General features: G+C 57.7%; 1 protein-coding gene across 4 annotated transcripts; it reads left to right on the plus strand.

Annotated features, from left to right (window-relative positions):
- The first annotated feature begins 6 nt into the window (after positions 1-6).
- LOC113955876 (diacylglycerol kinase beta-like) lies at positions 7-24,003 on the plus strand. Of its 4 annotated transcripts, none has more exons than XM_027661843.1 (25): positions 7-128; positions 5,227-5,494; positions 7,685-7,761; positions 8,834-8,999; positions 9,740-9,979; positions 10,793-10,963; positions 11,284-11,333; positions 11,927-12,001; positions 12,101-12,220; positions 13,122-13,239; positions 13,532-13,620; positions 14,018-14,134; positions 14,259-14,357; positions 14,550-14,663; positions 14,751-14,824; positions 14,945-15,019; positions 15,108-15,193; positions 15,398-15,487; positions 15,898-16,058; positions 16,997-17,061; positions 17,982-18,072; positions 20,727-20,928; positions 22,154-22,274; positions 22,364-22,424; positions 22,969-23,067. In XM_027661843.1, the coding sequence occupies exons 2-25, from the start codon at positions 5,428-5,430 to the stop codon at positions 23,065-23,067; spliced, it is 2,628 nt and encodes an 875-aa protein (XP_027517644.1). In that variant the 5' UTR covers positions 7-128; positions 5,227-5,427. The 4 variants fall into 4 exon arrangements, with proteins under 4 accessions (XP_027517644.1, XP_027517646.1, XP_027517645.1 ...); XM_027661845.1 differs by lacking the exon at positions 7-128 and adding an exon at positions 3,570-3,633; XM_027661844.1 differs by lacking the exon at positions 7-128 and having other exon boundaries at positions 5,428-5,494; positions 22,969-24,003.
- The last annotated feature ends 1,799 nt before the right edge of the window (positions 24,004-25,802 follow it).

A 25,802-nucleotide genomic window follows, 5' to 3' on the forward strand; every position in this document is an offset into this window, starting at 1 on the left:
CCCGGGCACCGCCAGCCCCGCAGCCGCCGGGCTGCCCAGCGCTCCCGGGCACCGCCAGCCCCGCAGCCGCCGCCGCCGCCGGAGCGCCCCGGCCGGTCCCGCCGATGGCACCGCGCTGCCGCCGCCAAGTAAGGGGACAGCGGCGGGGGGACGCGGGGCTGGGCGGGGGGAGGCCGGGGACCCCTGTGGGCTCACACCCCTTTCAGTCGTGGGGAAACCCCCCGATCCACGCGGGACCCCACGCGGGACCGGCTCGGCAGCACACGTCGGCTCCCGTCCGCTGCCCTCGGAGTCCGCGACCCTCCTCGGGCTGGTCGTGACCCCTTCCCGAGCGGTTTGGGGAGCGCTACAGGCGTTGAAGGAATGGGGCAGCGCTGGGGTTGGGGTGTCGGGTTTCCCGGTGCCCGGGCGTTGGCTCAGCCCCTGGGAAATGCTTCCCAAAGGGTGGAGAAGGAGAGGGCAGCATCCTCTTGTCCCCAGGGTGGGGAGCATGGCAGCCAGCGAGCCCCTAACGCAGCCCAGCGGCTATGCCACCTTCACTGGTGTCTCAGCATGTGTTGGTTCTCAGCCTGGCTATAAAACCACCCATCCTTTGGCTGGGCAGAAGAACAGCCTGATCCAGCCGTTCCCATGTGTTGCCAGGCCAGAAAAGCTCGTTAGTGTCTTTCTTGTTAAGTAAAAATTGCTGGGGCCATTGGCTTTGGAGGGCAGAAGGACCGAGAAGGTACTCAGCGTGCCTGGCCTGTGGAAGGAGGCTGGATGGGACTTGTTCTGCAGGTTGTGTTGGGAGATGAAAGGGGAGAAGAATGTATTTCAAAGCTATCAGAATGCAATGGTATCCTACACAAGGTGTGGTTAACCCATGGTACCCATGGCTGCAGGATTTCTACAGGGAGAGAGCCAGAGCTTCCCTCTGCCAGGTTTGTAGCGTTCCTGAAGCCCTGGGCTTGGTGATGGGCGTGGGATCCCAGGGAGAATCCCGTCCCCTAGGCTGCAGGGCCAGCATTTGCCTCCCTGTCTGGCATGGGAAGGGTCTTTTCCATGAGACAAGGTCTGGTCTGGCTGGGACCTGCAGGGACAGCGGTGAGAGGATGAATCTTGCTCCGAAGGCATCCTAGCTCAGATCCAGTCTGCTCTGAACTCAGCCCGCAAAATTATTCTCTAAAAAAGCAACAGTAGTAAGTCAGGAAGTTGTTGGTGTCCCTGGGGTGTGAACTGAGCTGTCCTGGCCCTGGGTGGGAGTGAGCTCCAGGGGTGCTGTGCTGGGTCCCCACTGACACAGGGTTGAGCCGAGCCCTCCCAGCGCCCAGCTGGGAGTCAGTACATCCACAACCCAACTCCGGGGCCAGAGGACTGGCCGTGGTCTCCCTCCTCCCTGTGTGGGAGAGCAAGGATGCTCTGGGCACCTCTGCCAGCACCCTTCCTTACCCGTGTGCCATGAAGGTGCTCAGAACTCAAAGCAAAGTTGGTGTGAGGTATCCGGACAGCATGCCTGGCTCTGTGTGGGTGGATGGTCAAAGGGCCAGGGGAATGTGTAGACAGCAACAGGCTTGGAGAATAGAAAAAGCTGATCCTGAGTGTCCTCTTGGGCTGGCAAAATGCAGAAAAGTGCCTTCTCCTGTCACTGCAGAAAATAGTTTGAGCGTGACTTGGTTGGGGTTTGGTTGCTGCAGTGGGACAGGAGGGATTTACACTCCACCCACCGCCTCAGGGGCCTCTCCCCATCCAACACAAAAATAGGCTGATCTTTCCAAAAGATGGGGCGGACGGGCTGGAAAATGCCATTCCTGCAGGGACCTGCCGTGCTTTGCCCCAGGAGGAGATGTGTCACTTGACTGTGGCTTTCTGCAGGCCTGGGCAGGGACACAGGCAAGGGCCCGGCGTCGTCCTGCGCTGTGTCCCCGCTGCCGTCGGGGAGTCACAGCCTCTGCACGTGCCCCTGTGCCTGTGCTCAGCAGGAGCGTTCCCTCCTTGTGCTGTATCCTGAAGCTCAAGGAGACGATGTTTTTCCTTCCCAAAGGGCATCTGAAGCAGAAATCTCCTGCAGGGCACGTGCTGCAGCCCCATCCACGTGCTCCTGTGGAGCTGGTCAGAGGCTGGAGGCTCTGCCAGCACCTGGAAGCTGCCATCCCATTGCCCCTGGTTCTCTGCTCCAGCATGGGCAGAACTAGGTCCCCATCAGTAGATCCAGTCCCAGAGATGCCAGGTGGGTGTCAGTGGAACAGGCCCTCCCAATGCCACGGTGAGCCCCACGGCACTGTGGTGTGATGGAGGAGCTAGGTCCTCCATCCTCAGCAGCACTGGGCAGCCAGCGGCCAGGGGCTGGTGGGGAGGCTTCTGACAGGGTGTCTGGCTGGATAAACAGCTCCTCTGCTGCCCCATCGCTGCTTCTGGGAGACTCCCATCCCTGGACATTGGCGGTGCCCGTGGGCAGCCCTTTCTCAGGGTTATGGAGATGTTCCTGGTGGCTTGGTCCTGCTGCTTGTCCGGGCTCCGCTCACCAACGGGGACTGGCCCATGTCCAGCTCCCGCCTGGCATTTCCCTTGTTGACGTGTTTCAGGCCCTACATGGCCAGGCCCTGGCTCCCACTGAGCCGCATATCTGCCTGTACCCATCGATGCTCCCTATGGCACCTCCTTCATCACCGGGGCTGGCAGGATGCTCCATGCAGCTTCTCAAGGGCTCCAGCACCACCTAATCCCCTGGGAGGGTTTGGGGGACTCCAGGCTCCCCCCCTCTCCATCCTCCCCCAGCCACTTCAGCTGCCCTGAGTGACGCCACGCCGGTGCCGGCGGAGCGGCCGAGCCCACGCGCGCACGGCTGGCGGGCACAGAGTGAGGAGGGGGAGAGGGGCCACGTCCCGGTGAGCGCTTTCAGGCAGGGTAATCCGGTGTTATTTGTAACACTAGTAGGGAGCTATTTTTAGCGAGAGGCAAATTTGATTTAATAGTACATAATTTGCCGCTGACAATTCAGAGGGCAGCCAAACGAGGAGCAGCTGGATTCCTAAGGAGGCTTTTTCCTGCCCTTCCTGAAATCCAAGGCTGACTTGCCAGAAGTGGCATTTGTTATTCCAGCTTTTGCTGGGGGAAAGCCCCTTGGGATAGCCCAATTAGCTCCGCTTGGTGCCGCCCCATCGCCCATCGTTAAAAGAAGGAAGGGATATTTTTGCTGCCGTCTGTTGTGGGAAGGCTCAGTGCTCCCAAACTCCTTCAGGCAGCTGGAGCCAGCCATGTCCCCCCTGCTTTGCCTTTCCTTCTAACTAGCTCTGTGCTCTCAGCCTCTCCTTGGATAAATTTAGAATGAAAAATAGGTTCCGATCAAACCAAACAGCTCATTTGCCAGGAAACATGAAGTCTGTGTGCACTTTTGGGGGTTTCTTATGGATTGAGTTCTTCTGGGCCAGCCCTTGGAGATACTTTGGGACAAACTGATCATCCAGGAAAGGAGCAAACACCATGTTCTTGCTTGTGCTTTCCCCAAGATGAAGATTCCCACAAAACTGATGGCAGTGTGGAAAGACATGGGGTAGTTCTTTCCTAGCCCTACCACCATTGCATCCAGCCCGTCCCCAGTTGGTGGCATGGGGACAAAGAGCTGCCAGGATGAGCTGGGATAGCCGTAGGCTGGAGGTGAGTTGCCATGAGGCCACAGAGCCCCGATGAGGGTGGGAAGGTGACATTTCCTCCAGGATTATGTGTTGTCTCCCCACGGGTGCCTCAGGGCAGAGCAGTGAGGGCACTCCTCCCTATCCTGGGACAGCCATCCCCCCACCACCCTGTGCAGAAGCAGCATTTTATAGGGTCCCCAAGCTCCACAGCCCTCCGGGCAGCCTCAAAAGGAGCCAAGAAGCCCCAGGCCATGGAGGGGTGGAACAAGGCTCCAGCAGCTGTGTCCTCCCAGGAGGAAAGGACTGAGCAGGACTAAGCATTGTCATGGTGTTTAACTCCAGCAAATGTGTGTTCAGGGTTTGGTGGGCTCCTCTCCAGATGTGCAGTCACTCCCTGCACCTGGAAAACCCCTTGGCAGCCATCCAGATGGGTACTCAGCCCTGTGCTGCTCGCTCAGGGGTCACCATCCTCCCCGCAGCCTCAAGGAGGATTTGCTCCCTCCTCTGCCAACACCAGGCTTTGTCCCTGGACCACATCTTGCCTGGAGCACTTGTAGCAGCTGAATATAAAGCCAAAATAGCATTAGTAAAGAAATACTGGGGAAAGCCCTAAGAATGAGGGGTTAAGTGACTGCTGCTGGTGCATCCCATATGTGAATGTCCCTAGGGACACCAGCTGGGATTGGTGTGGCATTCGAGACCCGACAAATCCCACAAATGACTCACACACTTTAATAAAATACCTTTTTCTGTGAATGAAGACTTGCAGTCAGCTGGGGGGTGGGTGCTCCTTGAGCATCACCCCAAGTCCTGTGACCCCTTCCTCAGGTCATCCTTGCTCTGCTTTCTCCAGTCCATCCGGAGAGAGCTCAGGCTGGTGGAAACTGGGAGCCAACATTTGACAGGGAAACAACCCTAAAATGAAGATCGAATTCCTTGGAGAACAATCACCTCCTCCAAATGTTGCCCTTTGCCTGGATGACCAATTTGGTTAAATGAAAAAACTAATCAGTTTTGAAGCCTGAAAATGTGTGGGCGGGAGAGGGTCCCTTGGTTGGGGTTTCTCTGTGACACAGATTTTTCCCTAGTGCTCAGTTTTGACTGTAGATTTTAATTTACAATGATTTTCTGACGGTCACCACCAGCTTTAGAGGTGGAGTGAGCTGGGAGTTTCGTCTCTTTTGGATCCCCTGCCTCCAGGTGCTGCATCTTCTCTAATTAATTGTGCCCTTCCTTCTGCTCCTCATGCTGGGTTCCCCTGGAAAATGCTGGGGACTGTCCCCAGGGACTCCAAGCACTGGGGATGGTCACACAGAGAGGTGCCCTGACCCTTGTGCTCGCCCCTCTTTCTACCAATCCCCTGCTGCAGCCACTCCCCTCCCTGTTCCTTGGAGCAAGTGTCCCCCACATATGCAGTGGGGGGCCCTTCCCAACTGGGAAAGCACCCTGGCACCCCATTTCCAAGCTCACACACCCCCTGCCCCACAGACCCCCCTGCTGAAGGTGACTGTTCCCCGGGGCACTGTGGCAGGGCAGGCAGTGCAGCAGGACCCAGCCCCTGCCCGCCGTGGGCAGGGCACTGCTGACCTCCTCCTCTCTTTCTGCCCCCCTACAGGGAGGAAGGTGCTGACCAGGTGCCCTGAAGCTCTGGGGTTCACTGCCCACGGGCTCAGCAGGATGATGCCAGCAGTCCAAGAGCCTCCTACGCTCCTCGCAGTGCCAGTGTGACCGAGTGGACAGCGGGTACCTGTGGCACTGAGCCTGGCACGGCAGCGCAGCAGCCGGTGGCCCTCGCCACGAGCCCTGCTGCCCAAAGATGAGCGATGGCATGTGGATCTCGCTCAGCCCCACCGAGTTTGCCCAGCTCCAGCAGTACACAGACTGTGAGTACCCTCTGCCCCTCCTGGGACGGGGGAGAAGGGGTCAAAAAGTCCTGTTGATCTGTGCCAGACTGGTACCCTACGTTTTCATAGCATCCTCCTAGAGAACTACATAACTCCTTAGATTTTGGATGGGGAGTCTGGGAAGGTCCCTGACCCTCAGCACTGGCTGGTGGGGGTCCCTGTGCCTGCATGCCTGGGAGGATTTAGCTGAGCTCTGGGGGCTGGACACGTGAGCACGGCTCAGTCCCTCTGAAGGCGGCGGGCTCCCACGTTCGTTAGCAAAGTGAAATGCCAACCAGGAAAGCAGACTGGCTTTTCCCAAACACACGGAGCTGCTCCACAGCTTGCCTTGGGTTGCCAACCCTCTGTGGTAATTTTCCTTAGTGCTTTTGAAGAGCAACCTGCTGCAGCTCCTGCCGAGGGATGGAGGTTGGTGGCACTGCCAGAGGGTTCTGGGGCTGGGAGCAGCTGGAGAGGGAGCCTGGGCAAAGCCCAGGGGTCTGAAACCAAGTCCTTGAGGTCCTGCCTGCCAAAGAGCTGGGTGTGCTCTTCACAGCAGTTGATGGAGAAGCAGCACAGCCCAGGGAGGTGCTGAGAGCAGGGCAGGATGAGCAGGAAAGCCCAGCCAGGATGACAGGATGAAGGAAGAAGGGGTGTAAAATCTCAGGAGTGTTGCTTTGCAGGATTGGCATGACCCTGGGGTGAGCAGGCTGGATGGGGGAGGACTGAGAGGCAAAGAGGACCCCAAGCACCCTCTGAGGCTGTCTTTGGGGACATCCCTTTGACACTGTGTATCAAAGGGATGAGAGTGGGGGCAAGTTCTTCCCAGGCCTCTGCTCCCCAGCCAGAGACCTCAGGCAGGGGCAGGCGGGGATGCAGGCAGAGGTGTGTGTGCATTATCCCTCTCTGCATCTCATCCTGCCTCTCTGGAGGATGTGCTCTGCTTTGCTGAATCCCAGACCCTAAAACACCATCTGTAATGCTGGCCTCAAAACACAGACAGCATCTTCATTTCGTTAATCGAAGCGTGGCCAGCAAGGCTGCAGCATGGGTAGCTGCTTCCTCCCCAGGAGGGTGGCCTGGCACTGGGCTGGAGAGCAGGGCTGGGGGGTCATCCCAGCCCTGGGGCCAGGAAACCCCTTTTTGAACACCCTAGACATCCCAGACAGTTGTGGTCCAGTGCTGAGTTCCATCCCCAGTGGAGGGCGGGGGGGATCAGAACCAGCACAGCCCCCACTCAGAGAGAGGATTGCACAGTAATTAACAGGGCTAGTGTGTCCAAGAACCTTTTAAATGCATGTGCCCAGACGTGTGTGAAGGTGAAGGCTGAAGGTTCCCTCCCCTTGGTCTTTTTTTTTTCTTCTTTTCCTATTTTTTCTCTATTTCGGAAGGACCAATGTCCCTCCAGACACTCCAGCCCTGATGACACCCAGCCAGGGAAGGTCATTACTGCTTGTACAGAAGGTAGCACAGAGCAATCCAAAGAGGAAACGGCCACAGACTTCACCAGAGGAGGTTTAGATTGGACATGAGGAAAAAGTTCTTCCCCAAAAAGGGTTGTCAAGCACTGAAACAAGCACCCAGGGCAGTGGTGGAGTCACCATGCCTGGAGGGATTTAAAAGCCATGTAGATGTGGGATGTAGTTTAGTGGTGAATGCACTGGTGCTGGGTTAATGGTTGGACTCTACAATCTTAGAGGGCTTTTCCAACCTGAATGATTCCATGATTCTATGGATACTGTTCTATTTCTCCCTCCTGGCACCTCCTAAGGATGCCAGTGGGCAGCCCAAGGCAGCCTCTGGGATTGGCTGGGGCTGCCAAGGGATGCCAGCGTTCACCCAGAGCCCTGCACTGGGGCAGGGACATTCAGGGATATGCTCAGCATCACCTCCCGAGCAGCCAGGACTGGGGAGTGGTTTGGGCTTTCCTTACTTTGCTCTGGGTTTGTGTTCATTTTCATACAGTTAAGAGGAAGCTCTCTATATATGTAAAGCTCCCAGGCCAGCTTTCCATAACTGCCCTACCCTCTGAAGGTGGAAGGGGAAACAGGGCATGGATGGCCCCTTCCAGGCATGGAAGGATTCAGAAATTGTACATCCAGCAGATAAACCCCTCTGCACCATCCTGCTCATGGATGACAAAGGGTGCTCAGTGTGGCCATGCTCAGCACGGTGCCTTTGTCTCCCCAGACTCCACTAAGAAGCTCAAGGATGTCCTGGAGGAGTTCCATGGGGACGGCGTCCTCTCGAGGTACAACCCCGAACAGGTATGGCCCTGTCCTGCCAGCATTCCCCTGTGCTGCTGGCAGCTCCTGGCCCCCTGCTAGCTCCCCCAGCCTGGCTCCCACCCCTGAAAGCAGCTGGGAGAAGGCAGGGCTGGCTGGCTGCCCCCCAACTCTCCCCATGGTCGTGCTCCCAGGACTGGACTCCCTGGCCATCCTGGGGACCATGCACACTGCCTCATCCCAGTGATGTTGCCATGGGTGCTGGCAGCTGGCTGCCTTGCTGAGAGCTTTTTGGGGGCATTCCCTTGCCAGGCAGAATGTGGGAGAGATTTACTGTTCCCTGAAAAGCAAATTACTTTGCCGGTGTGGTGACGGGAGGGGTCTGTGCCTTCTCACTCTCCCCTGAAGAAGGCTGGGATTATTTTTTCTGAGTAGTGATTTCAGAGAGACCTCTTAGTGTGCCAGCAGGACAGAGCCTTCCACAGGGGCTGTAATCACTAGAATCGAGGCAAAATGAGGAGTGTCAGTCGGCTGACCATGGTGAGGAAGGGCACAAAGCTACCCCACTATTCCAGGGCACCACAGGACCCTCACTCCAGCTGGGTCCACAAAAGCCATTGGGAAGGCATCATCCCCACGCAATGGCAATGCTCAGTGGGGAAGGAGGAGGGGAGGAGACCTCAGGAGGATGACAGTCCCCAGGGGCTGGGGGCAGGCTGGGGGGTCCTGCTGCTCTGCCCTTCCCTGCCACTCCTTCAGCTCCTGCCCTGGCTGCTGAGCCTGATCCCAGCACCACTGGCCTGGCTGAGCCACGCTGGCACTGGACATTTCTGGCCCTGCTGCCTCTGGGTCCCTTTAGGTTATATCCCACACTGGGAATTGGGGAGCCAGCAGCTTTGGGGAGGGCTGTGTAGCTGATGTGCCCGGTGAGGGGGGCCAAGGGCATGGAGCCTCACCCACACTGGCCACTCTGCACCCTCCTGGTATGGCTGGGGCACCTCTATCCTCCTCCTCTGCACCCTCCTGGTATGGCTGGGGCACCTCTATCCTCCTCCTCTGCACCCTCCTGGTATGGCTGGGGCACCTCTATCCTCCTCCTCGGTCTCCTCCCCAGCCCATCGACTACGAGGGCTTCCGCCTGTTCATGAAGACGTACCTGGAGGCAGATGTGCCTGAGGAGCTCTGCCAACACCTCTTCACCTCCTTCAAGCGTAAGATATGCCAAGCCTCCCCCGAGACCCAGCGCCAGAGCCCCGGTGTCTCCCAGCACAGCACCCTCGGTGAGCCCACCCTGCCACCCAGCTGGGCATGCCGGGGCACCATGGCATGGTGGGGTTGCTCCCAAACTGCTCACAGGGATGGAGGTTGGGGAGTGGCACCTGAAGTGGGTGGCATCGGGACCAGCACACAACCCAGTTCTTCTCCATCTGACGGGTGGGCTCCCAGGGCCCTTTGCTGTTCCAGGGAGGGATTTCCCTAGGATGGGCACCCACAGGGCACCATGGCACTGGTTCCTCCCTTTCCTTTGTGCGTTCAGAGCCCAAGTCAGCATCTCCATCCAGAGTGAGGTGGCCTATGCCCCTGTCACAGGTACTGGTGCAGGCAGCCACCCTGCACTCAGCAGCACCCAAGTCTGCCTCCCCCAGCCCGTTCCGTGTGGATTTGTGGCTCATGGAGACATCTACTGAAAGGACTATAAATTGCAAAAGGAAAAGGAGAACCTCCCCGGACACTGGACCCTGACTGATGGTGAAGGACAACATCCTCCCTGTCTGGTCCCAAGAACCGTGGTGGACATCATCCAGGGGTGGAAGCACTGCTGGGAGCCACTGGGACAGGCAGGAGATTGAGGGGGCCACCCATGGTGGCTCTCAGAAATCCCTGGGGCTGAGATGCTAGGACAGAGAGGCATGGGGCTAGCAGAGAGGACCCAGGGCGAGCACTCAGCACACAGTTCCTGGAGTAAGGGGCGCAGGCACCCTGGTGTCACACTGCCCCGGGCATATACCTTACTTTGCAGGGATCAATGGGAAAGTGCTTCGAAGTGCCCTGGGACGACACACTCCTGAGCCCAAGAGCTGCCACAGCAACGTGGCTGAGCTGCAGCCAGTATCCCTCACACCAGCATCGATCCCCAATGCCTCCCCCAGCTGGTCCAGATCATCCTCCCAGAAGTCCACCACCGGCACCACTTCTGCTCACAACTCCTCAGGCTCTTCAAGGATCTCCTCCGTGTCTCTGCTCAGCCCTCAGTCACCAGGTGAGCTTGGCTGGGACTCCACATGGGGGGACATGGACAGTGATAAGCCCTCTGCAGTTTCCGTGCCCTGGCAGTGCAGCTGGTCAGGTCTCCATCACGGTGGTGGTGACCTTCCTTCTTGTCATCTTGACACCTTTGCTTGGCAAACTTAAGCCACTGATCCCATCCCACAGAGCCCCCACCAGTCAATGCCTTAATTACCTGGCAGCAGCTCGTAGGGAGGGGGAAATGGGATGATGAGTCATGGCTGCCCCCTACCCGGCTCCTGCCAACCCCCAGGGAGGCAAGCATTGGAAGGGCCCCTTTGCCAGGAGCCACCATCTGCCAAAGGCTGCTGTCGGCACGGGCGGCAGCGAGCGTGGGCTGTCCTGGCACCCCAGCAAGCTGCTTCACTGCCCACTGAGCTTCTCACTCCTTCTGGATGGGTGCTGATCCCTGTCAGGACATGTCCCCATGGGCTCTGACTACTCATCCCACCTGCACCTGCAGTGATTGAGGGATGGGGGTCTGTGCCCCAGGGATTGAATGGCAGTGTCCAGCCCTGCTCCAGCAATGGCACCCAGCCTCGGGGCCCCTTTGTGCTCCCAGCCCTACTCCAGCAGTGTCACCCAGCCCCACATCCTCCCTGTGTTCCAGCTCTTCTCCTGTGATGGGCCCCAGCCCCACACCCCCTTTGTGTCCCCAGCCCTTCCCCTGTGGTGCCACTCAGCCCCATGACGAATGGGTCCCTGCCCCCAGAGCCTCTGTGGCCCACCCGGGGATGACTTTTGGCCCAGTGTCATTCCTGCGTGTGGCCTCTCTTCCTGCCCACAGGCACGAGGGGCGTGGAGAAGAGGTTACCCTTCAGCCTGCGGAAGAGCCCCAGCTCCCTGAAAGCCACCCCCCCTCCACCCCCCACCGCCCTGGCCCAGGTGGTCCACCTGAAGGACATTGTCTGCTACCTGTCACTGCTGGAGAGGGGACGAGCAGAGGACAAGCTGGAGTGTAAGTGGGACCCTGCGGTCATGCCGTGTGGAGGGGGGTCACCTGAGGGGGGGTTTGCCCAAGAAGGGGTGCAGAGCTGGATGTTCCTGCCCATTTGGGAAGAACACTCAGCATCCCCCTCTGCTCCTGGGTGCGTTACCCATGCCTGGCAGAGGGGCTTTACTCTGATACCCCGCAGCCCCAGGGTCACATCTCACCCCAGCTGAGCTGGCACAGCATTGCTCCCACCTCAGAGCCCCAGCAGCATGGAGCTGGGTGCCCGGGGTGCCCCGGGGTGCCCCAGGGCAGGGCTCTATCAGCAGCTTCTCTCCTCCCTCCAGTTATGTTTCGCCTCTACGATACTGATGGAAACGGCCTCCTGGACAGCTCGGTGAGCCTTCCATGAGAGACAAAGCGGGGGCTCCTCGGGGGGCTGGAAGCAGGCAGGGCACTACTGAGGTGCCCACTCCCAAGGTGAGGTGCTCTGAGCTGGGCAGCAATATGGGAAAGGAGGAGGAAGGCAGCAGCTGGACCGCAGGGCTGGGAGACGCGTGCCAGCTCCACTGCATCCAGCAGCAGCAAGAAAAAATCCACCCAACCAGAAACTGTAGCTCTGCATCAGGTCATGGTGTTTCAGAGGAGAAAAAATGCACTGCTCCTTCTCCCTTGGGGTGTTTTCTCTTTGTTCTTTGGGTATCGCCCTTGAAACCTGTTGGAAATAAAATATGGTTTGTCAGAATAGTTTTTCCCAGGGAAAACCTACTGCAGATTTTCTTGCATGTTTTCAGGGCAGAAGACCACTCCCAGCACCCACTGAGGACTGGTGTGTCGCTGCCCCTCCTGTGTGGGTGGGGACTGGGGTGGCCTTGGGCATATGGAAATGTAAACCTGATACATCCCCAGATTGGGGGCTTGGGGCTGGACACTCTGCTCGTGCCTGAAGCCATTCCTAAGCATCGGTCACCGCTGTCTCTCTGTGCTCAGGAGCTGGATCGTATCATCAACCAGATGGTGCACGTGGCTGAGTACCTGGAGTGGGACTCCACTGAGCTGAAACCCGTGAGTGCTGGGGCTGGGGGCAGCTGGGGCAGATGTGGGGATCCACAGCCAGAGTTGTAGCTGGAATCACCGTACCTCTACATTTTTTTCCTCCTCCAGATCTTGAAGGCGATGATGGAGGAGATAGATTATGATCACGATGGGACTGTGACGCTGGAGGAATGGATCCGGGGTGGCATGACCACCATCCCCTTGCTGGTCCTTCTGGGGATGGAGACGGTGAGTGCCCCCACAGGGACCTGCTTTGGCTGCATCCAGCCTGCCTCCAGCAACAGACTACACACTCATACAACACCACACAGCCCCACACCGGCCCCCAACCCTTTTGACATCCCCACTCTGCCCCCTTTACCCCCAGATCTTCCCAGGCTCAGTTCTGAGCTGTAGTCACTGCCAGCTCCTATGCCCAAGAAGGCTGGGCTCACTCCTTGCTATTGCAGCATAATCCAGTTAGATGAATAGTTAATCAAAAATTAAGGTGAGCACCTAAAATGGTAACTCCTCTTATGGGGTGAGCTTCAAAGAGCAGAGATGGGGCAGTTGGAACCCCCCTTATTTCTCTGTGGTGTTTTTTCATCCTTTTGGCCTTCATTTCTTTCAGGTGCATCCCTGGCCACTGGGTAATAGTTCGCAGGGAAAAATCTGTGGTTTTGCTCATGGTGCCCATGCTTCCCATGGAGAGGTGGGGGTGGGGGACAGGCTTTCTGGCAGGAAAATTCAAGAAAGCAAGGAATTTTAACTGGCTCCTGCAAAGCACTCTTGCCTGGCCCCAGGTGTAAGAGGCTTGTGCTTTTGTCACCGTGTGGTGATGGCCTGGACCCAGATGTGGAGTCACCTTCCTGTCACCCACCAAGATCCTCCCTGTGGCTGGGCTGTGCCGAGGGGCTGTGGGAGCTGGAGCTTGGTGCCAGGAGTTGGACATGCCCAGGGCCTGCATGCTTGGAGAAACACCAGGGAGAAGGGGAGCAGGGGGAGCCCATGATCCTGCTGGGAGCAAACTCCCACAAACATAGTGAGGGGGTTTAGGGGATGAAAAGCCTATAAAAATGGTGGGCTGAGGGCGCTGGGACCCCCGGCAGCAGGGGAGTGACCCCTTACCCTCCACTCTACTGCCCTGCAGAATGTGAAGGATGATGGGCAGCATGCCTGGAGGCTGAAGCACTTCAAGAAACCTGCCTACTGCAACTTCTGCCGCACCATGCTGCTGGGGGTCCGCAAGCAGGGCCTCTGCTGCTCCTGTGAGTCCTGGATCCTTGCCAGCATGTTGCACCCCCAGGCTGGCAGCTCCCACTCCATCCAGTGCCCTGGGGAGAGGGGACTGGTCCCTGTCAGTGCTGAGCCCCGTGAGTACTGCAGGGTGAGAGGGGAGGAGACAGTTCCCATGCTGGAGAGTGATGCTCACCATCTGCTTCGTGGCACTTGGGGATATGGTTTAGTGGTAGTGTTGGGGTAGCAGTTGGACTCAATGGTCTTAGAAGGGTTTTCCAAACTAAATGATTCTGTGGCTCTATGATTCTTCTCTCTCACCAGTCTGCAAGTATACAGTCCATGAGAGGTGTGTGTCCAAAGAGATTGCCTCCTGCATCAGTACCTACGTTAAATCCAAGAGAAACACAAGCGTGAGTAGACAACCGGCGCATTTCTGAGTCAGTGGGTCTCCTGGCCCCTTGGTCTCCTGCTCTGATCCCGCATGGCTTTTTCCACTGGGATTTGCCCCTCTCATCCTGGGCAGCAGCTCATGGGCATTCCCAGCATCCAAAACCTTGCAGGATGCACCCTGTCTCCAGTCCCCAGTCACTCACAGGACCTCAGTCCCAAGGTTTGCCATGGTTCCAGACTGGGGAACAGGTGCTGCATGGAACAGCAGGGAGGGAAGTCAGCTGTGTGACGGGCTGGATTGGATCAGTCAGCATCCCTGCAGGACAAGCTTCTGAAATCGTGGCAGCCGCCCTTAGCAGGAGGGAGAAGCCTGTGTGGGTCGGTCGTGTGCCTGCAGTGTCCCCCTGTGCCCTGCAGGTGATGCAGCACACCTGGATCGAGGGCAATTCCCCCGTCAAGTGCGACAGATGTCACAAGAGCATCAAGTGCTACCAGGGCATCACCGGCCTGCACTGCGTCTGGTGCCAAGTCACCGTGAGTACAGGGGGCTGGGGCACACCCACAGTGCCCCCTGCACGGTCAGCCTGGGGAGGAGAGGCTCACAGGCGGGAGATGGCAGGTGTCCCCTGCTCAACATCCCTTCCTCCTGCCCCTCCAGCTCCACAACAAGTGTGCCTCCCATGTGAAGCCAGAGTGTGATGGGGGCCCACTGCGGGACCACATCTTGTTGCCATCCTACATCTGCCCGGTTGTCCTGGTAAGTGCCCCTCTCATCCTGGTACGTGACCCTCTTGTAGTGGTAAGTGCCTCCCTTGTTCTGGTAAGTGCCCCCCTCCTTGCTGCCGGTGATAGGAACCCATCAGGGCATCACTGAGGCCAGCCTGCCTCCCCCAGGTGCTGGCACTGCCTTCTGGGGCAGTGTGGGCATCCATACCTCTGTTCCCCAAAGGACAGGCAGTCCCACTGCCGACGATCAGAGAGCGACTCCCCTGCCAGCACCACCCCCGAGGACACCCAAGGCTTCAAGTTCAACTCCACCACAGTTGATGGGCAAGGGCTGCAGGTAGGTTCCCACACTGGGCTGCAGGTGAGCTCTGCTGCTGAGCCCCGCAGCAGGCAGGAATTCACAGCTCCATTTTCTGCCCTCCAGATCAGCCCCCGGCCCGGGACACACCCACTCCTGGTGCTTGTGAACCCCAAGAGCGGAGGAAGGCAAGGGGAGCGGTAGGTGGGGTCCTACCCAGGGAGAGCATCCCGCCTTGGATGGGGGCTGCTGGTCCCTTGTGCATCACTCCTGGTGTGGGACTCACCTCCGCAGCGTTCCTCACACCTTTCTCTTCCCAGAGTCCTTCGGAAGTTTCACTACCTGCTCAACCCACGCCAAGTGTACAACCTGGACCGCGGCGGGCCCGCGCCAGGGTACGGAGTCACTGCAGCTGATCCTCTGTCCTCTCCTGCCAGGCCCTGCTCCCCCACGTCACACCTTGTCTCTCCTGGCTTTCTCCAGGCTGAACTTCTTTCGGGACACTCCAGATTTCCGTGTGCTGGCCTGCGGAGGGGACGGCACGGTGGGTTGGATCCTGGACTGCATAGGTGAGCAAGGGACAGCTGTGTTCCTACAGGGCATCATCTGCCTGCATCCTTGGTGATCTGCCACAGATTCACAATATTCCCCGTATGAAAATGGGGGGGGTCCTGACAACAGCATCATCCCGGGCTACCGGCCGAGGAGGGACATGGAGAGGAGCAGGAATAAGCCTTGTCAGCCCCAAACCTCTCTTCCCCCTTGAATTGCAGATAAGGCGAACCTGGTGAAGCACCCGCCGGTGGCTGTCCTGCCCCTGGGAACGGGCAATGACCTGGCACGGTGCCTGCGCTGGGGAGGAGGTGAGGCCAGATGAGCACTGCCCAGGGGGTGCCCACACTGCCCAGGGGGTGCCCACACTGCCCAGGGGGTGCCCACACTGCCCAGGGGGACCCTCCAGTGTAGCTGGGTGGGTGCCATCGCAGGGCAGGGAGGACTCCTGGGCTCTTGGGATATGGTTGGAGCTTCATCTCAGCCTGGTGCCTCCAGGCACCCCCTACAAAAACAGCAGCCACTGCTTTCTCAACCCCCCTGCAGCTGGGTCCTGCCCAACCTTTTCCATCAGGAGAGCCCCACCATTAGCTGAAATCTCTGCCACTGCTGTGAGGGTGTGGCATAGCAGCAGCCCCAGGCTCCCCCAGGTGCTTGACACCCAACTGTGACGTGGCTGTGCTCCCCTTCATCCTCCTTCATCCTCCTCTTTCCCTTCCAGGCTATGAAGGAGGCAACCTGATGAAGGTCCTGAAAGACATTGAGCACAGCACGGAGGTGATGCTGGACCGCTGGCAGATAGATGTTATTCCCAGTGACAGGGAGGCCAATGGAGATCCCGTCCCATCCACTATCATCAACAACTACTTCTCCATTGGGGTGGTGAGTTCCATGAACCAAGGATGGGTCTTTCCCTCCCAGTTCCTCCTTGCTCACATTCCCAACCTCCCTCCATCTCCTGGCCTTATTTTTCTGGTTTTATTGTCATTTGCAATGGCAACACTTAGATATGTAAGCAGGCATGGGATTTCTCTTTTCCACTGAGAAGAATGTGAAAGGAGCTTAAACGGGGTTCAAGGGAAGTTTGGGGCACCAGGGATGAGGACACTTCACCTACCAAGACAGCACCCATCAGCAAAGTCCTGCTTTGGTGCTCAGACCCACGTTCCCCCATGTTTTCCTGACCCAGGGGAGTCTGGCATCCCTGTGCCACAGGGGTTTTCCCCAGTGCTGGGGCTCAATCCTGAGAGTGGGAGGGATTTGGGAAAGCCCTTCTCTTCCCAGGGGCTTGCAGCACTTTTGTCCTGGGCTGGGGTGCCACCATGGTGTGGGTTACCCACTTGCAGCTCTATGGGATGCTTCTGGGTTCACGTCAGCTCTCACCAGGGGGTGTCACTGCAGGTGGCATTTGGTGACAGCTTCTGAGTTGGACTCAAACACCCCCACCCTGCATAAGGAAAGGGTGTGAGGAGCTTCAGGAGAGCTGCCACCCTGCTAGGGGAGCTGCCAAGGTGTGTCCAGTGTCCCTGGAGCCCCACTGCCCCGCTGGTAGCCCTCTCTCCACCCTCAGCATCCCCTCAATGTGATGAGGGAAGGAGGCCAAGTGTACTAATTACATCTCACTTAACAAGCTTTGGGAGGAGCCTGGCTGAGGGCCCCTCCATAGCCTCAGCATGGCTGCCACACCATGTCCTTGTGCCACGGGGGCCAGCGATGACCATGAAGAGCTGAGCTCCTGTACCTTGACGTTTGCCCACAGAGCACAGAGTGGGGGTTTCTGTGCTGTGCCACTGATGTCTCTGTGCTCCCACTCCCCACAGGACGCCTCCATCGCCCACCGCTTCCACATCATGCGAGAGAAGCACCCTGAGAAATTCAACAGCAGGTAACAGCTTCCCAGGAGCCCCCCGGAAAGCTGGGTGTGGGGGGACACCTTGATGCTGCCATGCATCATGCCAAAGGGACCTTGTGTTTGGTCAACCTTAGGACACAGGCAGGGCATGCACAGGGCATGGTGGAGGTCCAGGGCAAGGCTTGGCAGGGGTTTGGGGTGCTCCTTCAAGCCCCGTGTGTTGTGTCAGGCTGCTTGAACTTGGCCACGCACCCAGCTACGTTCATTCATGCTTTCTAATTAGCATGGAATTCCAGGACAGGCAGGAGCAGGCCAGGCAGTGAGGGCAGGGCAGTCAGGCAGCAGGTCACAGCTCGCTCCTGCTGTGCTTCGGGCGTGTGGAAATGGGGTGATGGCAGCAGGAGCTGTGGCTTGTGATCCCCATCCCCAGGTTCAGAAATACCTGCTAGAAAAATCCTGAATGGACGAAAGTGTCTGGTTCTGCCCTAAAATTCAGCTCCCCTCAGCTTACAGCTCCTCACAGCTTACAGCCCCCCATCAAAACCTGGCACAACAACTGATGCAGGGGGTGAGCCATGGTCAGGGGCTGCCTGACATAGTGCCAGGAGGGTTCTGAGGTGTGAGACATCCCCTCCATGGGGTATCCCATCCCCGGCAGCCTTGTCAAGATATACTGGCCCGTCCCATGCCAAGGGAGCACCCAGCACCCCCATGCACAGGGTGTCTAAGCCAAGTCTGCCTGAGCCACCCCTTGTCCCATCACACAACTCCCAAGGGTCATGATGCTGGCAGTTCCTTTCCAGAATGGCTTGTGTCCCCATCCATAGCTCATGTCCCCATCCATGGCTCATGTCCCCAGCACAACTCCAGACAATCTCTGGCAGCTCATCTTGCTGCTAACTGGGGCAAGGCACCACTTCCAAGCAGGATGCTGACGTGTCTCTGTGCCCCAGGATGAAGAACAAGCTGTGGTACTTCGAATTCGGAACATCGGAGACCTTTGCAGCCACCTGCAAGAAGCTCCACGACTATGTTGAGGTGGAGGTGGGTTTCCTGGGGTGGTCCCTGGCTCCAGCCATGGCACAAAGGCTTTTCGGGAGCTGTTGGCCATAAGTTCCTCAGGCAGGGCTTTTGACTATTTGGAGAGAGGGTGCCACCATGGCTTTGACCCCTCACAGTGGTAGGAGGACACAGTCACTGGCAGGACCCCCCATTCCACCACGTGGCACTTGCTGCAAAGCCAGCCAGCTGCAGGCAGAAGAATAGGCCTGTATTCCCCACTTCCAGCTGTATTCGAGAGCGTGCCTGGAATATTCTCTCTATAAACTTCACGCTGCTCCCAGCGCTCGTTGGATGACATGGAAACAGCCTTTAATTAGAGCTGGGAGGAGGGCCCGTGGTTGCTAAGAGCGCTGTCACTTCTCCGGAGGCGCTGGGGGGTTCGGCCGTAAACTTCCGTCTCTCCTTATCTCCAGATAAACCACCCTTTTATAACTTAGGCTGGAGGGTGAGGGGAGAAAAGCAGTGCTTGCTGCAAGAGACTGGTGGGAATCAGAGCAGGTGGCGGGCACAGGGGTGCTGGCTGTGGGCAGAGAGCGGGCAGAGCCTGGAGAGCTGGCCCTGCAGATGTGGGGCCATGGGCAGAGCAATTCTTATGCCTGTTTCTAGACTGGGAGTTTCATCCCTTCCCAAAGCCCAAGATGGGTAGCTGCACCCATAGAAGCCGGTGGGAAGGAGCAAGAGCAGCATCAAAACCATCTCACCCCCTTCCCCATCCATGCAGCAGTGTCCCAGGGTAGATAAAGTCTGTGTCTGTGGGGTTCAGTGCTACTGGAGATGGGCACAAGGTGCCCCCCATTCCTTGCCAGGTGCTCCCCACCGAACATCCCCACCAGCTGAGTCCACTGGCAGGAAAGCGTTAATCCCACAGTATATGAAGTTGAAAGCAGCAGCCTGTCCTCCCTCGGCTCCCAGGCAACTGTCAGCCTTGCAGAGAAATGGCAGTTTTGTTTTGGAAATTGGCACTCATTCCCTCTACGACTCCTGGAAATGAATTTGCTTTTTCCCCCAGCTGCAAATTTCTCCTTCCAGCCTCGCTGCCAGCACGCCGTCAGCTGCCCCTGCTCAAAGGGCCCATTGTAGCTCGTTGGCACGCAAACCAGGGAGGACTCCACAGGGAGAATTGCTCCTGCCCGTGGGTGTGTGGGCAGGCGTGGGCAGCTGTGGGCAGGAACAGGCTCCTGCAGCATCCCATCGTCCCGCACCCTGGGCAGCCAACTCACTCCCATCCCACTGTGGCTAGGTTGGTTCCCACTGCCTTGCAGGCAGGTGGGAAAGGTGCCTGCAGTTGGGGGTGATGCTCAGGCCGTGTTGTCCGTCCCACAAGACATTGGAGCCCTTTCGCTTGGTACCCACTGCTCAAGCGTTGAGGTCTTTTCTCTTCCTACAAATCATAATATCATTAAGATGTATTGAGAATGAAATGATTTACATCCTTTCCAGGCCCTGGAGAAATAGTTCTTCCCTCCCAGACTAGAAGATTCCTGCATTTTGCTTTCAGTGCAAGGCTAAAAATAAGATCCCGCAGCATCAGGGCAGGCAGAACAGATCTGACACACTGAGGTGTTTGCTCGTGTGAGCGTCCAGCTCTGCATACACGGGGCTGGTGTCCTCAGCGTTGGCCAAGAGGGTGGTAAAAATAAGCTCCAAACCTTTGCTAGAGGAAAACAACTGGAGTTAGAGCAACAGCGGGGGCTTATCAGTCCGTTTCATTCCTCTTGGCACAGCAAGTGAGAGCAGAGATGCCTTTGCATCACCAAGAGGCAAGGAAAAAGCTGTGCTGGGATTTGCTGAGGTGCAGAGTGGCAGGCAGAGAGCAGATGCCTCAAGGAAAATAGGAATGCTTTAAAGAAATTCCACTTGGATGGGAAAGCAGCTGCTTCCACCAGAGGTATCTAGGAAGGGGATCTGCGTCTGGGTAGTATGAGAAGACCTGAAGTTAAGAAATGCATTTCCACGGCTGCTGCCTTCAATCCTGTGGGAAAGCTGCAGGAAATGGATATTTTTCCTTTTACAGGGAATTTTCAGCCAGGGCAGTCCTGCTGTACGACAGCAAAACCTGGGACGCCAGTCCTGTGTGCTGTCTTGTGGTTTTCACTCCAAAACCTGACATTTTTCCCTCTGACAGCTTTCCCATAATTTCCTTCCAGCCTCATTTCTAGTTTCCTAGTGTCTCTTGAAAACAAACTGGTTTGAGCTATTTTTTGGGCAGCCAAACTTTCCAGTCCTTTGGAGTCAGTTTGAACAAGGGGAGGTGGGGAATCATGTGCTGGAGCTCCTTGGGTGGAAGTCACTTCAGGGTTGAGTTGATGTTGCCTCCTATTTTGGGTCACAGCACTGAGCCCAGCCAAGGTTTTCTGTGATCTCCCAGGAACCTGCTTTTTAAAACTGCCATTTTGGACATGTAGTAAAATTTCCATGGAAATAGAGGGGAGAGCAGCACAAGGAGGGTGAGGTGGTGGTAGTCAGCTCTAGGAAAGCAAAGTGTGGGGGGGTATTTGCATCTCCAGCCCCAGTCACCCCAGCGGACTATCCAGTGTCACACTGTGCTCCTGTGGCGGGGAGAGGAGGCTGGGCTCCATGGTGATGGGCACCAGCCCCCCAGCCCCACGTTCTGACACTGCCCACATACCTGGCAGTGTGACGGGACCCTGCTAGACCTGAGCAACATGTCCCTGGAGGGCATCGCTGTCCTCAACATCCCCAGCATGTACGGAGGCTCCAACCTCTGGGGCGAGACCAAGAAGCAGCGTGGTTACAACCGGCTGGGCAAGAAGGCGCCGGAGAAGGTGCCCGGCACGGTGGTCACCGATGCCAAGGAGCTGAAGTTCTGCGTGCAGGGTGAGCCATGGGCAATAGGGGAGTGTGTGGGGTTAGCACGGGGGCACTGGGCACCCCCCAGGTCTGGAGCAACAGCACTGGAGGGGTTGTTATTGGCTCACTGTCTTTTGGGGTGCCAGGGTGACCCCACAGTGTGGCAAAGGAGGAGCTGGAACAGAGCTGCAGAGCTGGCATCGAGGGCTTTTGTAAGCATCTCTTCTCAGGCTCTGCCACAGCGCTGCCAGCATGGATGTGGGCTTCAGGAGCAGCACAGTGCCCACACTGTGTCCTGGCCAGCACCTTGCACTCACTGCTGCAGCCACCAGTTATCCCCATGGGCAGGGGCAGCCCCAAGTGCTGCCAGCATTCCCCAGTGGGTAACAGTGGGCTAGAAGCAGCCAGCAAAATAGCAAAAGTGCCTGGATTTTCCACCCACCACTTCCCACAGCCTGGGTCTGGGGTTGGAAACAGCCCCCCTGTGATGACACTGCCAGAATGACGGTGTCATATCCCAGACCATCAATGGCTCTCCCTTGCTGGGTGAGCCAGTGGGAACAGGCAGCAGGGAGTGGGACAGAGCAAAAGCCAGTCCCAAAGGCACTGTAAGGGACAGCAGGGTCGGTACCCTGGGGACAGCCCCACTTGTGGGTGGGTAGGATGGTATGGGAGGCTCAGAGGGCTTCTCGGGGGTGGAGTGGCAGGGGTGTGTGAAAGGTAACCCTGAAGGATTGAGTTGTGTCAGAGTTGGGTGCCCTTGCTGGTGGCCCAGAAGAGCAGGATGAGCTGGGATAAGGGGCTATGCCCTGGGATTTGAGCAGATTTCTTACAGTGAGGATTCTGCCATGCATGATGGCTCCTGGGAGGCTGCAGCACCCCTGGGCACCCAGGGAAGGGGTGTCACCATTTCATACAATGCAAACAAACAGTTGAAGGGCTGCTGGGGATCTGGGCTGGCACCCTGCAGCCATATAGGCCCGGGTGCTATTGCAGACCAGGAGAGTTTTTGCTCCAGAGATTTTGGATAGCAGCACTGCAAACATCCAGATTGGTGGTCATGGGACACAAAGGACATCAGGACACATCCCCCCAGTGCCACCAGCCCTGCTGCACTTCAGGACAGCCAGCAGCCCTGCTGCACTTCAGGACAGCCAGCAGCCCTGCTGTGCCGGCCCTGATGTTTCGCACGATGGCAGAAGGTAGGTAGGGGATCCCTGGGGATGGGATCTCAGACCCCTCTCTCTTGCAGACCTCAGTGACCACCTCCTGGAGGTGGTGGGGCTGGAGGGTGCAATGGAGATGGGGCAGATCTACACGGGGCTGAAGAGCGCGGGGAAGAGACTGGCCCAGTGTTCCTCTGTCACTATCAGGTATTTGTCCCTGTCACAGCTGAGCACCCGACCAACGGCAAAACCTGACACCTCTGTCACCCCCTGTTCCCTCTCTTTGTGCTTTGCAGGACGTCCAAGCTGCTGCCCATGCAGGTGGATGGGGAGCCCTGGATGCAGCCATCCTGCACTGTGAGTCCCCGGGGAGGGAGCAGGAAGCAGGGGTGGGCAGGGGCTAGCAGGATGTTGGGATGGGGCAGCAGGTGCTGGCAGGAGGGGGCAGGAGGGGCTGGCAGGATGGTGGGATTGGACAGCCTTGCCTCCTGGCAGCAAAGCCTCTGAATTTGAAGGAAGGCTCCTACATATGCTGGCTGGTGGCCACAGAGCCCAACCAGCTGTGACTGTGCCCATGAAGGCCCTGGACTCATGACAAGCCATGGTGGGAGCTGTGGGGACAGGGTCCCCCTCATCCCTTCCTGGGTCAGTGGACACAGGGGCATCCCTTCCTGGGGGAGCTGCAGTGGCATCCCCCACCATTCAGCAGGCAGCTTGCCCAGAGGATAAATCCTCTCCCATCCCACCACTGCCTGGATGTGATTCCAGAGCTCTTTGCCCCAGTGCTGGGTGCTGAGCTGCTCCCAGCTTGCTGGGGTCACTCCCCAGGGTCCTGGGGCTGGGGGATGCCCTGGAGGGCTCAGAGCCCAGGACTGAGCTGGGTTTTGCCACTTCTTTTTAGGTCAAAATTACACATAAAAGCCAGGTGCCAATGCTGCTGGGCCCGCCCCAGAAGAGCAGCTTCTTTTTCCTGAGGAGGAGAAGCCGAACTCGGGATTAAACAGTATCCAAGGAGCCATAGCCTGGAGGTTTCTGGCATTCCAGCCACCGCCTGCTGCAGGGGGTCCCCAAATCCCAATTCTGCTGCTGGGACAGAAACTCCCCCTCCAAACCCAGCAGGGATTATTTATCCTGGGAGGATCTTGGAGGCTCCTTCCCAACCACCTCAAGCATCTTCTCCATCTGGGATGGAAACAGTGGGTGAAGGCAGACTGGCATACAGGGAGCACATTTGCTGGAGCAGCACTAGGACTGGGATTTTTTTTTTCCCTTTATTTAAATACCCCCCAGCCGAGCTGCGAGTGAACATGTTCCTGAGGCAATGCCAAGCTCCACTTATTTATTTTTCACCCTCCTGAAGGCCATTGGATGTCTTGCTGTACTGGCTCTCTGTCCTCCAACCCTTGCAATGGGAGGATTATTTATTTCCTTAAACTAGAGGAGCCGTCTCAGCCACTCACCTCTCTGCTGTGGGGTTTAAGAGAGATGCAAAGAGCCATTGGTGCCAGCCTTGTGAGCCACAAGGCATGGGACAGGCTGGGGACTGACCGTGCACAGGGACAACTGTGGGGTGGATGGGGGGAGACTGTTTTGATGGGGAAATGGCAAAAAAAGGAATTTTGGGGGGAGCTGCCAATCCTGGGAAACCCCTGTGCCCCAGCTCTGGGCTTCATGTTCATATTTATGTATTTATTTAGCAAACTTTGGTGGAACTTTGGGGGGTCACCTTTTTATGAGCCCAGGTTGGACACAGATACCACCCCCCTTCTCTGCTGACTGTCCACCATGGCACCTCCTTCCACATGGACTTTCCTCTCTCCTAAAGCCTGCCAGCCAGCACCAGGGGCTGGGGACCCTGGGGAGAGACATACAGCAGCTCTTCTCACTTGGAGGTGTCCTTGCTACTTTTCGACACATCTGCCCATGTGCTTCATCAGGCTGGTGCTTTTCCAGTGCAACCAGTGCTGCCTCTGATGCTCCTGGATGGCTGCAGGGAGCAGGGGAGAGCAGAGCAGTTGCACCTCAGTTTCTGTGTGGCCCCATCTCCCTGAAACCCACTCCAAACCCAAGGAGTCTCGTGGTTGCTGCTGCCTGCACAGCTGCTGGAGCCCAGCTGGGATGCACGAGCAGGTTTTGCTGATGTCACCCATGGATGGATAGATCATGTGATGCAGCTTCTCCCCAGGATGCACAGGGACCAGAAAACAGATGAATGCATGGAGGCTGTGGGGGTCTGGATGGGCCCCCAGGACTCGGGAGTTGGCAGGACTGGCCCACAGAAAGGGCTGCTGGTTGCTTCTGCAGGCACCCACTGCCTCCAGCAGTGGCCCTGCATGCGGGGCACACCCACATCCTGAATCACCCCTGCTCCCAGGCTGCTCCCTTAGGTCTGGTGGAAGCTGCTTTGCTGCTGTGAGCAAGCCAGGAGCAGTGTGTGCCCCACTGATGTCACCTCTGGCAGGAAAACTGATGCTTGTCTCTACTATGCCCCTGCCACAGAGCTGGGACAAGCCACCCTGTCCTCCCCAGAGTCCTAGTGCCCATCCTGTCCCTCCTGATGCTGCAGGTCCCATTCAATAGCATTCCTCTGGCAGTGCAGAGGGTGCTGCCATTATCATGTTTTGGAGTGAACGGCGAGCTGAAAGGGAGGTGTTCATGACCTGCATACACAGGCACACTTCACCAGCAGTGCATAAATCCACCCTCCTCCTCCTCACCCGAGGTGGCTGTTAATGAGTAGCCAGGTGAAAGCAGTTGGAGCAAGGCCAAACAAAACCCAAGTCCCATGAACCAGCTGCCTCCATTTCCCCAGCCGGTTCCTGAGGGCAGCAGCGCCTCACAGCCCCACACTTGGGGAGGGTGAAAAAACCCACTTCTACCATCTCCAGAGCTTTGCCAGCAAGAGGGCAAGTTTGTTCTGTGGGATGGCAGCAGGCAAGGTCAACAGGTTTGGTTCCATTTCCCACCCAGCCTCAGCCTGGGGTGTTATCCCACTGCCTGCATGGAATCAGCAGTGCTCCTTGCCCCTGGTCACGGTTTGCTGGGCTCGGGGCAAAGAGCAGCACTGGGGTCCCTGCTGTGGTTTGCTGACGGTGGTGGTGGAGCCGGGGGAAGCAAGCCCGTGTGCCCATGGCTCTGGCAGCACCGTGGGCAGGGAATGCTCCTCTGAGCTTAAATCCAGGGGGGAGTGCTCAGCCATGTGTCCTGCAGGGCATGGAGAGCCCAGGGTCACCAGTGAGACAGTGATAGGCCAGCACTGGTCTGCCAGGAGTGGTGGCAGAGACGTTACCTTTGATGGTCAGGGAGAGGTTTCCTGCCACCTGCCCCAGGGGACATGGCTCCTATCTGCTCCCACCCTGCCAAAGGCATGGTTCAATGGGCATGGCAGCTCCCGACCTCCTTAGTCTGAGGATGCAAAGGTCCTCAGCCCAGGAGGGACCCTTCAGTCCAGCTGTCCCTGGCTCCAGGGAGAAATATGCCATGCAGCTGAGGGACACTCGAGGCTCTGAACCCCTCTATTCCCCTCAGCGTCTGCGAGCTCAGCCCAGTTCCCAAGGGCATGGGATGGAACAGGAACTCCAAACAACAGCCCCAGACACAGGTGCCAGTGCTGCACTGGGGGACTCCCGAGAGCTGGGAACTCCATTCCCACAGGAGCCCCAGCCCCCTCCTCCCGCTGTGTGTGTAGCTGTGGTTGCCTGCATGGAATGGTGTCCGTAGCGTAGCGCGTGTTAC

The sequence above is a fragment of the Corapipo altera genome, unplaced genomic scaffold (assembly GCF_003945725.1).
Source record: "Corapipo altera isolate COAL_440 unplaced genomic scaffold, ASM394572v1 175, whole genome shotgun sequence".
In the NCBI taxonomy this organism is placed as follows: Eukaryota; Metazoa; Chordata; class Aves; order Passeriformes; family Pipridae; genus Corapipo; species Corapipo altera.

What these genes read in the sequence shown, in the direction of transcription:
- LOC113955876 (XM_027661843.1), top strand. Translation starts at nt 5,428, where the DNA reads ATGAGCGATGGCATGTGGATCTCGCTCAGCCCCACCGAGTTTGCCCAG. An exon ending in GCGTCTGGTGCCAAGTCACC is followed by an intron (nt 14,135 to 14,258) that starts GTGAGTACAGGG and finishes CTGCCCCTCCAG; the next exon opens with CTCCACAACAAGTGTGCCTC. An exon ending in GCTGAAGTTCTGCGTGCAGG is followed by an intron (nt 20,929 to 22,153) that starts GTGAGCCATGGG and finishes TCTCTCTTGCAG; the next exon opens with ACCTCAGTGACCACCTCCTG.